Below are 14,896 nucleotides of genomic sequence, written 5' to 3' on the forward strand. Positions count from 1 at the left end.
GCTCCAGCCCGTGTGGTTTCACGAGTGGCCTGGGGTTCCTGGAAGGGGGGAAACAGGGCAGAGGACCTGGGCTCCTGCAAGCCACCTCATGCCCCTGCCCTTTGCAGTCACATGTGCCAAGATGGTACAGAGAGGTACGACTCCGAGCCACTCCATTCTGCCCCAAAGTAGAATCCAGAACATGAGTTTCCGACACCAGGCCCAGCTGGGGGACAAGCACAGGTGGCGGGTGAGCAACTGCTTGCTTGCTCCATCTCCCTGGGGTGGGTGAGAAAGCATGGAGAAGAGGAATGGGGAGCAGACAAGCCATGCAGGCCCACCACTCCTGACCCTCTCCTGGGCTAGGAGTCACAGAGAGGCCACTATAGCTAGGCTCCCCTGTGGGTTCATGTCAAAGGCGGAGCCTTCCAGCCTCCTACCAGCAAGGGCTTTGGCTAAGACTCAGGTTTGTAGTGTCAGAGGGATTAACTCCTCTGTTCCCTGGGAGTGTGAGCCTGAGTCTGGCGGTGCCTAAGGGGAAGTCACCTGAGGAAAGGGTCCCCTGAGCTGGAAACTTCAAGGAGAAACAGCTGGAGACACTGGCCTGGGGGTGCCTTGCCATGGCCCTGCCAGGAGTCCTGGATGTTTTCCATTCTACTCTGAAAAAGCAAGTTTAAGTCAGGTTTTCAAAGTGCGGAGGCGGTTAATGACATAAAATGATAAATTGGATTTTCAGTCACTAGTGGGATGGAGTCATCGAACTGCAGCGTAAAGACAAAGCTGCAGTGTCGCTGGAAGATGCAGTGAAACCCTTCACGGCTACACCCTGGCATTGGCAGACGCCTGAAAGCTGACACAGGTCGAGGAAGTCATGCTAGCATCTCCACGGAGAAAAGGGGGGCCTAGAAAGAAAGAGGTGCCAACCACAGGCTAGACCAGACAGAGCCAACACCCCCACTTCCTGGGGCTGATTACAGATCAGGCCTTCCAACGCAAGCTCTGCTCACAAAGGCTTTTCTATCTAGCTCAGAGAGCATAGCCCACTCCAAACAGTGCAGTTCTGGGGTCCCCTCTAGTGACGCTGAGGAGAACAGTGGGATGAAGTGGGGAGCATCTAAGGGTGGAGAGGTTTGGATGAGAACGGCCCCCACTGGCTCATACATTTGAATGCTCGGTCACCAGGGACAAAGAGAACTGTTCGGGAAGAATTAGGAGGCCTGTGGCCTTGTGGGAGGAGGTGTGTCGCTGGGAGGTGGGCATTGAGATTTCAAAAGCCCACTGCAAGCTCTCTCCCTCTCCCCTCCCCTCCCCCTTCCCCTCTCCCCTCCCTTCCCCCTCCCCCCTTCCCCCTAGATCAGGATACAAAGCTCTCAGCTATTCTCCATGCTTGCCAACACACTCTCCACCTTGATGATAATGAACTAACCCTCAGAAGCTGTGAGCAAACCCTCAGTTAAATGCTTTCTTTTCCAGGTTGCCTTGGTCATGGTGTCTGCTCACAGCAATGGAACAGTGACCAGGCCAAAGGGGATGGCTCAGTTACCAACCTGAGGACCCAAGTTTGGATCCTCAGCACTCACATAAAAAAAATCAGAGCCAGCGTGGTGATGCATGTATTTATTCCCAGCACTTGGGAGGCAGAGGCAGGAAGTTTGAGGTCAGCTGGGTCTACAAAATAAAGATGGAGATCAATAGAGGAAGACATTTGACATTGACCTCTGGCCTCCATACACATGTATGTGAACACAAACACACACACACACACCAACACTAACAAGTACACAACAACACACATCTCTCTCTCTCTCTCTCTCTCTCTCTCTCTCTCTCACACACACACACACACACACACACACACACACACACACACACACACATACACACACACCAAAAAAAGAAAAATGGGAAAAGAAAACAAGAAGTGAAAAACTTCTAGAACTTGAAAAGCTGCCCACCACAGCAGAGAAAGCCTTGACACAAGCAAACTATATGAAAACTCTATGCAAATATCTTGAGCAATTCTGCCCTGTGGGAATCCGGGAACCCAAGCCTCCAAGATGAGCAAAGAGACAGAAATAGTGATGCTGGCCGACCCCCTGCTCCTGGGTCCACCCATGCAGGAGTAAGGGGTCCTGGCTGTTCAGGTCCAATGCTGGTAGTCTGCTCAGTGCAGACACACAGCTGACCTTACCCCAGCATCCTTCCAAGCCAGCCCCCAGTCAGCAGGGCCCGAGCTGACCTGGGTCTCCACCTGACAGTGACCAGTGGGGGACAAGGTGGCTTCCCCTTACAGGACCATGTGCCACGTGGAAAAGAAGCCAGCTGAGCCAAGGTCCATGCTGCGCCACCTCATTTGGGGGCTGCTGTATATGTGCCCTATATACAGCACATGGTCAAGGGATCACCACCACCCTAGATTCCACCAGTCAGGGACTGGGGGGCCAGCTTCCCAAGGAAGCCACCGCAAAGGTGACAGCCCCAGGCACTACAGAGGTGGTGCTCCAGAGACAACAGGAAAACTGCCTGATGCTGGTGATACTCCCTCAGACAGCTGCAGCTGGAGGAAAGGGGGACAGGAAACAAGAGGGACTAACCCCCAACTCCAGCGTGAGAACCATCCTAGAGAGAGATGGGAAGAAATGACAGCAAGGGGACGAACAGAAGACAAAGAAATACAGGCCACACCAGGCTCCAGCTACTGGGGAGGCTGAGGAAGGAAGGTGGAGAGTTCAAGACCAACCTGGGCAACTTACTAAGAACCTGTCTCAAAATAAAGAGGGCAGGGTGTAGTTCAGTGATCAGGTGCTTATCTAGCATATGGAAGCCCTGGGTTCAGTTCCCAGGACAGACAGACATATAGAAAGACAGACTAACAGAGAGAGTTCCTATAATACACACAATAAACAGAAAGCAACTGAGCTATGGTAATATGATCAGATCAAATTGCAAGCATGGCCTTTCTAGTGCTTCCAGAACCTTCTTAACTCTAAGGACAAAGACAGCTCAGCTGTTAGAGGGTGACACACACAGGCCAAAGTGATTGTGTGTGTGGCTGATCAGGGTTAAGCAGGCCTTGTGTCAATCAAAACAGCACGTGTTTACTGGAGGATCTTAGCGGTCCCTCCATTCCTCCATCCACCCTCTCTGCAGTGACTATAACTAACACACTACCAACACCAGGAAACTGAAGCACGGCGCTTCCATCATATCTCAGACAGACATCTAGCAGGAGCTGGGAGGGAAAAAAGAAAATCCCACACCAACTTCCTTCATGACAGCATCAGAGAATACCCCTGGATGTGACTGTGACACACTCAGGGTGTCAACACAAGTCTCCCACACACTGTCCAATCCACACAGAAAAGCAGGGCCGTAAGCTCCATTCCTGTTGGGGAGGCAAACACAGAGGGGTCCAGCAAACTCCCTTGTCACACAGCTAAAAGAAGCAGGAACGAAATGGAGCAGGACCCTGAAAGGTGATCTGGGCTTGCCCCCGGAAGATCCTACAAGAGAACACAAGAAGATGCTTTCGGTGTAGGAGGGATGGGAGCTAAGCAAGCGGCAGAGGTTGGAGGCGAAGCAGGGAGGTCCGCTGGAGCTGGAGCAGCCTCAGGAGAGGCTCCCCAGAGGAGCCAACAGGGCTCTTCACCAACTGGAGTGCAGTGAGGGAGAGTGGGGGCCATAGATAACCCAAGGATTGGCCTGAGAAACCTCCAGGATGAAGTGGCTGATTCCTGGAATGGAGCTAGGAGGCAGGCTGGGAGGGAAGCCATTCTGGGGAAGATGAGAGGCAGCATGTGGAGGACAGGGGTGCATGTGTTAAGAGCTGTGGAAGGTCACAGCAGTGCCACTCCAAAATGTCCACCAGCCAGCGAACAGACAATAAGGCACAGCCCAGCTCGCAGGGGAATACTACTCTGTCGTGAAAAGGGAATGCCACATGAGCCCAGGCAACAATGTGAAGTACATGATGCCAAGTGAAAAAAGCCAGACACCCAAAGGTAAGATTTATGACTCCGTTTGTATGAAGCACCCAGAAAAATTAAGTTGGGCACACGCTGTTCAGAGAACAGGGCTCCTTCTAGGGGGATGGAAACACTGCAGGCTTGCTCTGGGTTTGGGTGGCTCAACCTCTGAATACAACTGTAAGGTTCCTGTTAGTCACAGTGGATGAGGATAACACATGAGCGAGACAGGGCGAAGAGCCACGATAGAGCCAGCGGCATCCACACTCGAGAGCTCCAGGACAAAAGGAGCAAAGGAGATCAGGAACTAGTGGCCGAGGTCCCTCTTGGCCACCTAGGACCTCCTGCCCATCACATGACACCCCACGGTGCTTGTATACCCACCACGATCTGGAAGACTCAAGGCCCAGGTTAGAGTCTGTGGGTCCAGCTATGGACCCAGGGCCGTGTCAACAGCCAGGACGGAGCAAGGCCACAGCAAGAGCCAAGGACAATCAAAGGGCCACTATCAGCTGGGTTCCCCCTGGGGACTTGCTTGCTACATATCAAGGCATCACCCAGCTCTGAATCATCTCCTTGGAAACATTGATGGAAAACTCAATAAAGCCTGAAAATGCCAACTGTCTATCCTGAGCCTGGGCTGAAGAGCCAAAATAGAATGTTCTGGCTATTCTTAGGCAATGTTCAAGTTCAGCTTTTGGGGCTGTTCCCAAAAGGCTTTGACTCTTGCCTATTCCTCCCCCACCCCAGGTTCCCCAGCCTGCAGCCTGCACCATTGACAGTTCAGTGGGAACAAGGGGGCTCACAGAACTGAGGCCCGTCTGTGGGGCATGTCTGTATGGCTGAGGGGATAGGCTGGGGCTGGAGTCAGCTGCTGCGCACACAGGGTCATCTTTTAGACTGCCCTGGAAACTGTGAGCAAAGGAGGTCCCCCCAGGAGCATGTAAAAGGCTCTCGGCCCCCCGCTGCTTGCTGATACAAATGTTCCAGGGGAGGGCGGGCAGGCGCCAAGGCAGGGACACTGAGCGGTTGTCTGTCAGGGACCATGCATGTCACACAGGAATCTCAGACCCTGCTGGCTGGTCCCCAGCAGCCCCCCGGGCTCCTGATACACACAGCTGGAGAGAGAGGAAAGAGCAGCACTGTGAACAGCTGTCAAGAGGGCAAGGCCAGACCTCCCCACTTCCTGTGGGTGCTTCCTGCAGAGGCAGCCAGCGGTTTGCCCCAGCTGCCTCTACCTTCCTGGGACAGGAGCCCTGTGGGACTAAACCCCAGGCCCTAGAGAAAAAGGGAACAGGTCTCAGGTCCGCCAGGCTTCGAGGCCACATGGGTCTTTCCTCCCGAGTTACTGACACAGATCACAGAATCTGCTTCTCTATAAGCTGCTATGACCCCAGACTTGGTCAAGACTCAGAAACCAAGGGGTTAACGGTTCAACTCAGCTCTGGGGCTGCAGGTGAGAGTTTTTCTTCAAGGGTCAAGATGTTCAAGGCTTAGAACCCAGAAAAGTAGACTAGCCACTGAGCCATGAAGGCACCAATGTTCTCAGGCCCCATTTAGGGAACTGACACGGACTGCAGGCGTCAACCTCAAGCACCGTGGTGACTCAGCTCCCAAACATGCTTCTTTAACAGACACGCCACTTTGGGAGCCAGGGTTAAGACTTTAAAATGAGCAGCTAGTAGTCTGGGGCAGCCATTTTTCCCTTCCTTGGTGTCCTGATGGCCTCATCTGCCCTCCCGATGAAGCTGCAGGGGTGTGCGCTCACTTCCTAACAAATCCAGAATCGCTATGGTCTCCAGCTCTGTGTCACAAAGGAGAAACTGAGGCATAAGAAACCGCGTGACTGACTCAAAAGCCAGGGCTAATAAACTGCACAGCTGCAGTCAGACCCAGGCAGCCACGGCTGCAAAGCCCAGCCCTGAAGCAGGACCAGCAAGACTCCTGACGGGGCCAGAGCGCACAGCCAGGCTCCGCCGGCAGCACCAGACCCTCCACACACTCTGGTTGGTCGGGGTTTTGGGTGGTGGTTTTGCTCTGCTTGAAAGCTTCGCGAAAGCGCAAGCCCCATTCTTCACGAGTTCACGAGTTGTACGAGCAGATGCCCTGGACAAAGCAATCCTCTCTCTAAACCCCACAGTGTATGTCGGCCTGAGCACTAGCAACCAGTATGGATGCAAAACCAGAGGGTGTCTTTTCGTGGTGTCCAGCTCCCCTGCAGCTCCTGGGCCCAGACTGCCCACTGCCCCGGGAGGACACAGGCTGAGCTTCTTCTGGACTCCCTCGCAGGTACAAGCAGCCAAGGGCCGGAGGAGGCACAGGGAGAGCTGAGCCCCACTGCCACAGCTTCTTGTGTTAGAACATGGTGTCCTGGGCTGGGGAGATGGCTCAGTCCTACTGTGCAAGCACAAAGACCTGAGTTCGAGCCTCAGCGCTCACATAAAAGCTAGGCATGGTGATACATGATTGTAATCACAGCACCGGGGAACCAGAGACAGGCAAGCAGGCTCCTAGAGTGTAATAGCCAGCCAGGCAGTCTAGCCCAACAGAGCACCCCAGGTCCCAGAAAGACACTCTATCTCAAAAACAGGTCAGTGACTCCTGAAGAAAATGCCCAATGTTGGCCTCTCTCGTACCCTCACATCATACCCCAACACACACACAAAAATCATGACCCCAACACTGCTGTCAGCTCCAGGGTCTGGTCGGCTCAGATGCTTAAGGTCACCCACCTTCTCCAGCACAAAGTAAAGGTCAAGATTTCCCGAGCACCTTCCTTACCCTCCCTCCAGTTCATGGAACAAGGAGATAGGTGGTCCCTCTGAGCGAGGTCATGAATGAGGCACCAGCAGTGAGATTAGCCTGCAGCAGGGAGCTTAGGAAGCAGCTATCAGACAGGCCTCAGGACAGAGCCAGGGTCGGCACCAGCCAACAGCCATCATTTGTAATGGCTGGGAAAGCAGGACCGAGCAGCAGATGGGGACAGAGCCATCCATGGAGCTGGGGACCTGCCCAACTGTCAGTTTTGAAGCTGAGGATAGAGCTGTCTAGGGTCAGGTCTACGCTGGACTGCTCAGCCAAGGCCAGACCGAGGCGGTAGCATGGAGGGTGACAGCAGGTGCATGGACGACTGTGCCAAGTCATTCCATGCCCTCCAGAAAGAGGCCAGGTTTTGGTGCCAGTCTGTCTGTCCCTCCTTGGAGCGTGGCATATGGGTTCCAGTAACGGGCTTAAGGTAACAGAGCACCTGACCCAAACCTCAGCCAATCAGAACACAGTCCAGCTCTGCACACTGTCAGTGGAGCAGAGCAGACTGTGGGTGCTTGTACTGGCTGTTTTTGTTTCTCAACTTGACACAAGCTAGTTATCAGAGAGGAAGGAACCTCAGTTGAGGAAATGCCTCCATGAGACCCAGCTGTAAGGCATTTTCTCAATTAGTGATCAATGGGGGAAGGCCCAGCCCATTGTGGGTGGTGCCATCCCTGGGCTGGTGGTCCTGGGTTCTATAAGAAAGCAGGCTGAGCGAGCCATGGAGAGCAAGCCAGTAAGCAGCTTGGCCTCTGCATTAACTCCTGCCTTGTTTGAGTTTCTGTCCTGACTTCCTTTGGTGATAAACAGCAATGTGGAACTATAACCCAAATAAACCCTTTCCTCCCCAACTTGCTTTTTGGTCTTTGTGTTTCATCACAGCAATTGAAACCCTAACTAAGACAGGGCCCATCTCAGCCAATCAGGGCATGGCACTACCCAGTGGCTAGGGACAGGCTCAAAAGAAAAGCAATGGTCTAAGCAGGTTGAAAGATGATCAGTGGTCCAAGCCAAAGTTTCCTGTGATTGGTTAATGTCAAACCACATGACTCAAATACAAACTATTTGGAATATACTATTCCCTTAGCCACAGATGGCTGGCCACAGCCGGAGTGACTCTCGGGCTGTCCATCAGAACTCCAAGAGAGAAGCTCACTGCCTCCTACTGACTTTAAACTTGACAGGGTGTGAGTCCAGATGCCACAGCCATCTGCTGCCTCAATAGAGATGACGTTAGTCGTGGAAGCCCAGAGAACAGCAGAGAAAGAGGTAGGGGCTGGTGTGGGTCCAGCCTGGCCCAGGGCCAGCTCTGTCACTAGATGTCACAGCTCCTTAAAACAACAGTTTCTCTTGTTGGTGGGCCCGCCACTTTTGCCTGGGGACAGGACAAAGAGGTCTCACCTTGAGCAGGAGTGGGTATTTGCAGATCCTCTGGATGGGGGACAGCAGGTAACCCTCCAGAGGGATGTCTGTGGTCTTCCGGCCTCCAAGAAGCATGCAGCTCTACAAAGGGACATGAGGCAGTCATTAATGTGGTCCAAGGACAACATGGCAGTGTGGGATTCTGTAAACACAGTACAGATAGATACTCAGGAGGCAGCTCAGCAACCCTGGGAGAGGGGCCAATTCTAGAACCCTGCAGGTATCTTTTTTTTTTTTTTTTTTTTTTTTTTTTTTTTTTTTTTTTTTTTGAGACAGGGTTTCTTTGTGTAGCTCTGGCTGTCCTGGAACTCGCTTTGTAGACCAGGCTGGCTTCAAACTCATAGAGATCCACCTGCCTCTGCCTCCCGAGTGCTGGGATTAAAGGTGTGCAATTTTTTGTTGTTGTTGTTTTTTGTTTTGTTTTATTTGAGACAGGGTTTCTCTGTGTAGTTTTGGTGCCTGTCCTGGATCTTGCTCTGTAGACCAGGCTGGCCTCAAACTCACAGAGATCCGCCTGGCTCTGCCTCCCGAGTGCTGGGATTAAAGGCATGCGCCACCACCACCCAGCTCTCTGCAGGAGTCTTTATTGGGGTCACACAGTGTGGCCTGGGGCCTGATCTCACCCATGCTGCATTCAGGTGTTGCTTCCTAAGGCCACACCACACACAGTACCTCAGCAGTTAAGATGAGCCATAAAACTGCAAACATAAAAGCACTGATTCTGGAGCCTTTTATCGAAAAATTTGCCATTCTGGCCTAGAGAAATTTAACACATACATACATATATATATTATGCACACACACACGAGCGTACACACACACACACACAGATGGGACAGTCAAACTGCCTTACTTATATTGGCCAAACCTGAGAAGCACCTAAATAGCCCTCTGCTAGAGAAGGAAAGAGTGTATTTTGTTTAAATTGATTTGTAGCAGATTCATACAACAGCACCCCAAACATGAGGGGACATGGGAGAACTGGGGCTGCACATAGCAGCCCATATAAACCCCCAAACCAACTGGAGCCAGAAGGAAAAACAGACGGTCATGTTCACTTACAAGTCATTTAGAGGCCTGGAAAAGAACCCCAAATGCTGTTTGCTTTTTGTTGTTTTTTTTATCTTCACGTGTATGTGTGTGTTTGCGTGAGTACATGCCATGGGGGTGCAGTGCCCGTGGAGGCCAGCAGAGAGCCTCAGATCCCCTGGACCTAGAATTACAGGTGGTTGTGAGCAAACTCTGGTCCTCTGGAAGATCAATATGAACTCTTAACCTTTGAACCATGTTTCCAGCCTCAAAACAGCTATTCATGGAAGACACCCCAGATTCCAGCAGGCTGGGAGCAGAGACTCTTACCTGTAACGTGAGGTTATGGTGGTGGCCTGTGAATGCCTTTGAACAGAGTCCAGACCCAGGTCTACAATGGTTACCAGAACTCCCACATATCCCCAGTTTAGTCCAGATTCAGCAACTCCATGCCCTCACCACTATCAGCAGCCCTGCTTCCAAGCAGCACCCTTGCCTCTGTTCATTCTGGGCTCAGCCCACAAAGGCTTCTCCTACCCCATCCATGACTTAAAAAAGAAAAAAAAAAAAAAAAATCACCATCTGTGTATGTGACAACAGCCCAGAGCCTTCCAACCAGCCAAGAAATGGAAACTGTTACTATCTCAAGTCCTGGCTCAGACACTGGAGTCTGGGGTGCCCAGCCCTTAACTCCAGCCACAGATGCGAGGTGGGGGTTATAGGTGAGCACGTCACTGAATGTGTATATTGAGGCTAGAGGTCAACATCGAGTAGCCATCTTCTAGTTTGTTTGTTTGTTTGTTTGTTTGTTTATGAGGCAGGGTCTCACTATGTAGCCCTGACTCATCTGGAACACACTCTGTAGACCAGGCTGGCCTTGAACTCTCAGAGACCCAGTGATGCTGCCCCTGCCTCCCAAGTGCTTGGATTAAAAGTGTGTGCTATCACACATGGCGTTTTTTGAGACAGGGTCTCTCACTGAACCTAGAACTCACCGATTTGGCTAGACCGAGCCCCAGGGATCCGTCTGTCTCTGCGCCCCCCCCCCCAGCGCTGGGGTCACAAGTGTGCTTCTCACACCTGACTTCTCACAGGTACCGGGGTCAAATGCAGGTCCTGACTTACTTTACTATCTCCCCAGTCAGTATGCCGTTTATTCCATGTCACAGGCAAGGTCCTCCCCTTTGGAGGGGCTCCGACAGGAGAACTCATCTGCAGATGCCGGAAGCACGAGTTTCATGTCTGCGGTGGGCAGTCTCAGTACCTAAGGCTCACGGTGTATAGTGTATGGATATGTAGCTGCGGCAGCAAACTAAGGAAGGATGGCATCCCTGACAGCTCGGCCTTCCCCCTCTGCAGACAGAAATGAACCCGGACTCTCAGGAACCAGGACTCCCACCTATGGGTCCCTGGGATCCCAGCATGTTCTAGAGATACACAGGCAGCCTCAGGAACAAGTGTGCTGGATGTCTCCATTTCCCATGGCAAGTCATGGCACCCAGAGTTGGCCTGAGTACCAGGGATGCCCAACTGCCCTCAGGGCATCATCACAGGCTCCCTTCTCTGAGAAGTGCAATTCTGCACCCTGGGTCCTGGCTATGGTTGCCTACATGGCCTCGGCCTCTGCATCTGTCCCTGGCACAGAGGAGGGGTCCTGGCTATGGCAGCCGGGTGATGTCAGACCCCTTACTGCACACACTCGGGCCTTTGTCCTCTAGCCAGTCCTCACCACGAGCTGCCTGGGTGATGTCAGCTCCAGGCAAAGGAGAACAGAGAGCTGAGGATGAGAGAGGTCTCCAGAAGCCCAGGAGCCTGGCAGGGAGTGGCCAAAAGCCCTTCAGACTTAAACAGGATGGCCGCAGCCACTACTTTTCCCAAAGCTCCCAAATCCAGACTCTGTCTTTTCCTTTTCTGAGACAGGGTCTCACGTGTCCCAGGCTGTGAACTCATTGTGTAGGAAAAAATGACCTTGAATGTCTAATCTTCCTGTCTCCATATCCTGAGTCCTGGGATTACAGGCATGCAACACTATGGCCCGTTTACGTGTGCTGGGTATGGAATTCGGGGCTTAATGCATGCTGGGCAAGCACTCTAACTGAGCTACATCCCAGTCTCTTTTTACTTTCATTTGAAAGAAAAGCAAGCAAACCTCCGGGCTGTGTTCACTACTCTCCTGCCTCTTGGGGGCCTGGGGACAGAATTCCTCAAAACCCACATAAGCACAGGACCCTCAGATGAGTGTCACCCCGTGGCCATCTAGCCCTCTGCGCTAGCCACACTCACTTCCTGGGTGTAGATCACCCAAAGACCCACGGCTTTACCGAGCAGCCTTGACTGAAGAGAGTCCAGTTCCCTCCTCCAGCCGGGCCCCTTCCCTGCACCCCAGGCTCCAGGCTCCCAGCATGCCTTGCCTCTCATCTAAAAGGGCATTCCTGCTCACCTGCTCCCAGCCCAGCCCTCACCATCTGAGGACACAGCTACTCTAGTCAGCCAAATGCTGGGATCCTAGGATGCTTACTTTTAATTGTCAGCTTGGCACAGCCTAGGATCACCTGGGAAGACAGTCACAATGCCTGTCTAGATCAGACTGGCCTGTGAGCATGTCTGTGGGGAACTATCTCAACTATACTAACTGATGTGGAGAGACCCAGCCCAGAAGCACCATTCCCTGGGTTGTGTCCTAGACTGTATAAGAGTGAAGGATGTGAGCTGGGTGCTAAGCCTGCATGCATTTGTTCCCTCTCTGCTCTTGACTGGAGACATCATGTGACCAGCTGCTTCAAGTTCCAGCCTTGACTTCCCCACAATGATGGACTGGACCCTGGAACTGTGAGCTGAAATAAACATCGCCCCACTTAGAGTTGCCTCTGTCAGAGTCTTAAGGGTCACCGAGAGCCCAAGAGCATCTACTTCAAGGTCATGGGCAGGTGGAGCAGTTACCTGCTGCCTCTCTAGGGGCAGAGGTGCTTCAAGGTCATAGAACAGCTGTCTGCTACAGTCCTAGGGTGCTCTGCTTCACTGACACCCCAAGACCAGCTCTCAGGAAAATTATCAACTGGGTCTTCATTCTCTGCAGACACCCGCCCAACACCATTGCCTCTGCCTGGACTGCTGCAGTAGCCTTATGGTGGGGTAAATGATGATCCCCCAAATGCCACACCAACCAGACACCAGAAAGTGACCTCATTTGGGAACAGGATCTCCACAGATGTGACTGGTTAAAATGAAGTCGCATGGGACAAGGAACCCTAAATCCATTGCCTCCTTACAAGAGGAGAGGATGCAGGGAGGCCATGGAAGAGGGAGGAGAGAATGGTGTGAGGGATCCGGAAAGGACCACCTGGGGCCAGAAGAGGGAAGATGGCTTCCCGGGAGGGCTCCATGAGACCCCTTGATTTTGAGCCTCTGACTTCCCCAAACTATATGAGGTACATGGTCTCATTTAAAGCTGCTGGTATATGGTAAATGTTCAGCAGCCTGAAGAGGTGTGTGCCCAACCTTACCCCGACCTCACAAAGCCAAGGGACCTTTCCCACACAAATTCATTTGGGCCATCCTCTTCTCGACCCCATGGCTTCCCACCCCACTCAGAGTGACACTGCTAGTCAGTCTTTGGAGTCCCATCATGTTCTCCCTGGGGATGACGCTGACTGGCCATGGGTCACACCCACATGGAGGACGCTTAGCGCACTGATGATCCACCTCCATGAGGTTTTTCTGGGTCTTGGACTCTTTCCAGACACGAAATCCTCCAGCACTGCTGTTCTCTTCTCATCTCTGGCCTTTTCCTTCCTCCTTTTCCCCGCAGGCTCATCTCTGTCCTCTCTAGCCTTCCTGCCCTTCCTCAAATACACATCTACCACAGGGCCTTTGCACTGCAGTTCCTGTGCCTGGAATGCTCTCCCTGGTGATAACTCCTGCCTCTTTCCCACCATATCCGCAGCCCTGCCTCACTGTCACCTTAGAGACCGTTATCCTAAGGACCAGTCGAAAGCAGCAGCCACTCCTTCCCTCCCTCACGCATCCTCAGGACCAAATCTCCTTCAGAGAAATTAAGGCTACAAAATATACCATTTAGGACTTCCCAACTTGTGGGAGCCCGTTCTCGGGTTCCTCGTGGCTTTACCCAGCAGGTCCGCATAGAGGATGATCAGGACCACGCGCCTGAGTGCAGGTGTCTGAGATGCTCTGCACTTGGCTGTGCTGGGGGAGGAGGTCTTTTGCTCCACTCTTGGCGTCTCTATAAAAACCCTGGGCCAGAGATAGTCGGGGCCCATTGGAATAGGTTCCAGGCCCTCTTGAGGCTATCCTTTATTTTCTATCTGTTTATCTCCGCGATATTCTCTGCAATAAATCCTTCTATCTAATATTTCCTGCTGATCGCACTCAAGAAAACTCTGGGGAACTGTGGGGGTGGTGGGTAAACGCCCCACACCAACTGGATTGTCCCCATGAAAACTGAGACATCTGCCTTGTCCACTGTGGTACCTGCCAGACACTGATTCCCTCAAGATGACAAGCTCTCAACACAAAGCCACTGACTGAATCCATGAATCAACCATGTAATAGACACAAAAACAGAGGCACAGAAATCCAGAGACCCTGAGTCCTGCAGCAAGTACACAGCCCATCTCGAACAGTGCCAGTCTGTCTGTTCCCAACACATCACCTCCCGTAACATCCATGACAGCTCTTTTGCAGGTGGCCAGAAGCTGTGAGATGCCAGCAAGGAGGGAGACAGATGGCACATGGCAACACCCACACTCCTCCCTGTCTATGCAGCCCCCAGGCAGCTGCTGCCGGAATATGGCAGCCGGGCCCACCAGAAAGACAGCACGAGGGGGAAGAGAGGACTCTTCCTTTACAATGCCCTGCTCACCTTCCTGGCTTCTTCCTGCCTCCCAGAAGCCCTGAAGCAGCCAGGGAACATCCTCCAGGGGTGGAGCCTGGGCAGCAGGGATTAGGGTAGTACAGTGGGGGTGAAAGGCACAGACCAGTGTAGAGGGACCTCCTGTCTCCACGTTCTGCCCAGAGTGTTCTATGAATACAAGAGCAAAGTTCGAAGGTGCAGAGGGCTGTAGTCAAGGAGGACCAGCCACAAAAGCTTGACGGATTGAAGGCAAAAATAAAAGAGAGTTGGCCAATTTGCCTCCTTCAGATGCTCACTGGCCCTGGGCCAGGCAGTATGAACTTGCCAGTGAAGGAAATACATGCTATGTTTGCATCAAAGGCCTGGGGATGCTTGGCCTGCTCAAAGGCCTGGGGATGCTTGGCTGCAGGCCTTGCACAAAGGAGGAGATGGGGGGGGGGGGCTGTGGTGCAGGTTGCATCCCTGTGGGCCTGGCTCAAGTTCCCAGCTGCGCCATTGAACCGTTCCACTCTGTGAGCTAAGCCCTGCATTTCCATGGGAAAACGGCAGCATGGGGTATATCCCTGGCCGGATATAACGGGACTCAGAGGTCAGAGCAGGACTAGAGCCCTGATGAGTTCCTTTGTCAAGCCCAGACCCTGAGAGGCATTTGACATCATAAAGTCCCCAAATCTACTATTGGCAAAGAATGGGGGAGGGGGGGTTCCTAATGTCTCCTTAGAAATTGTAGCTGGTCACAGGGCTGACCAGAATTAAAACCTGCGTTTCCCCGAGCACTGTGGCACGTATCCATTACCCCAGGAATCATAATAGTGTGAGCTCT

General features: G+C 52.6%; 1 protein-coding gene across 1 annotated transcript in view; it reads right to left on the reverse strand.

Annotated features, from left to right (window-relative positions):
* The window catches only part of Prex1 (phosphatidylinositol-3,4,5-trisphosphate dependent Rac exchange factor 1), a 155,475-nt gene that overhangs the window by 64,001 nt on the left and 76,578 nt on the right, over window positions 1-14,896 (reverse strand). The window contains exon 5 of the mRNA XM_028868545.2: window positions 8,154-8,255. Within this exon, the coding sequence (XP_028724378.1) occupies window positions 8,154-8,255 (102 nt within the window). The remainder of the gene's footprint in view (window positions 1-8,153; window positions 8,256-14,896) is intronic.

Source organism: Peromyscus leucopus, chromosome 4 (assembly GCF_004664715.2).
Source record: "Peromyscus leucopus breed LL Stock chromosome 4, UCI_PerLeu_2.1, whole genome shotgun sequence".
In the NCBI taxonomy this organism is placed as follows: Eukaryota; Metazoa; Chordata; class Mammalia; order Rodentia; family Cricetidae; genus Peromyscus; species Peromyscus leucopus.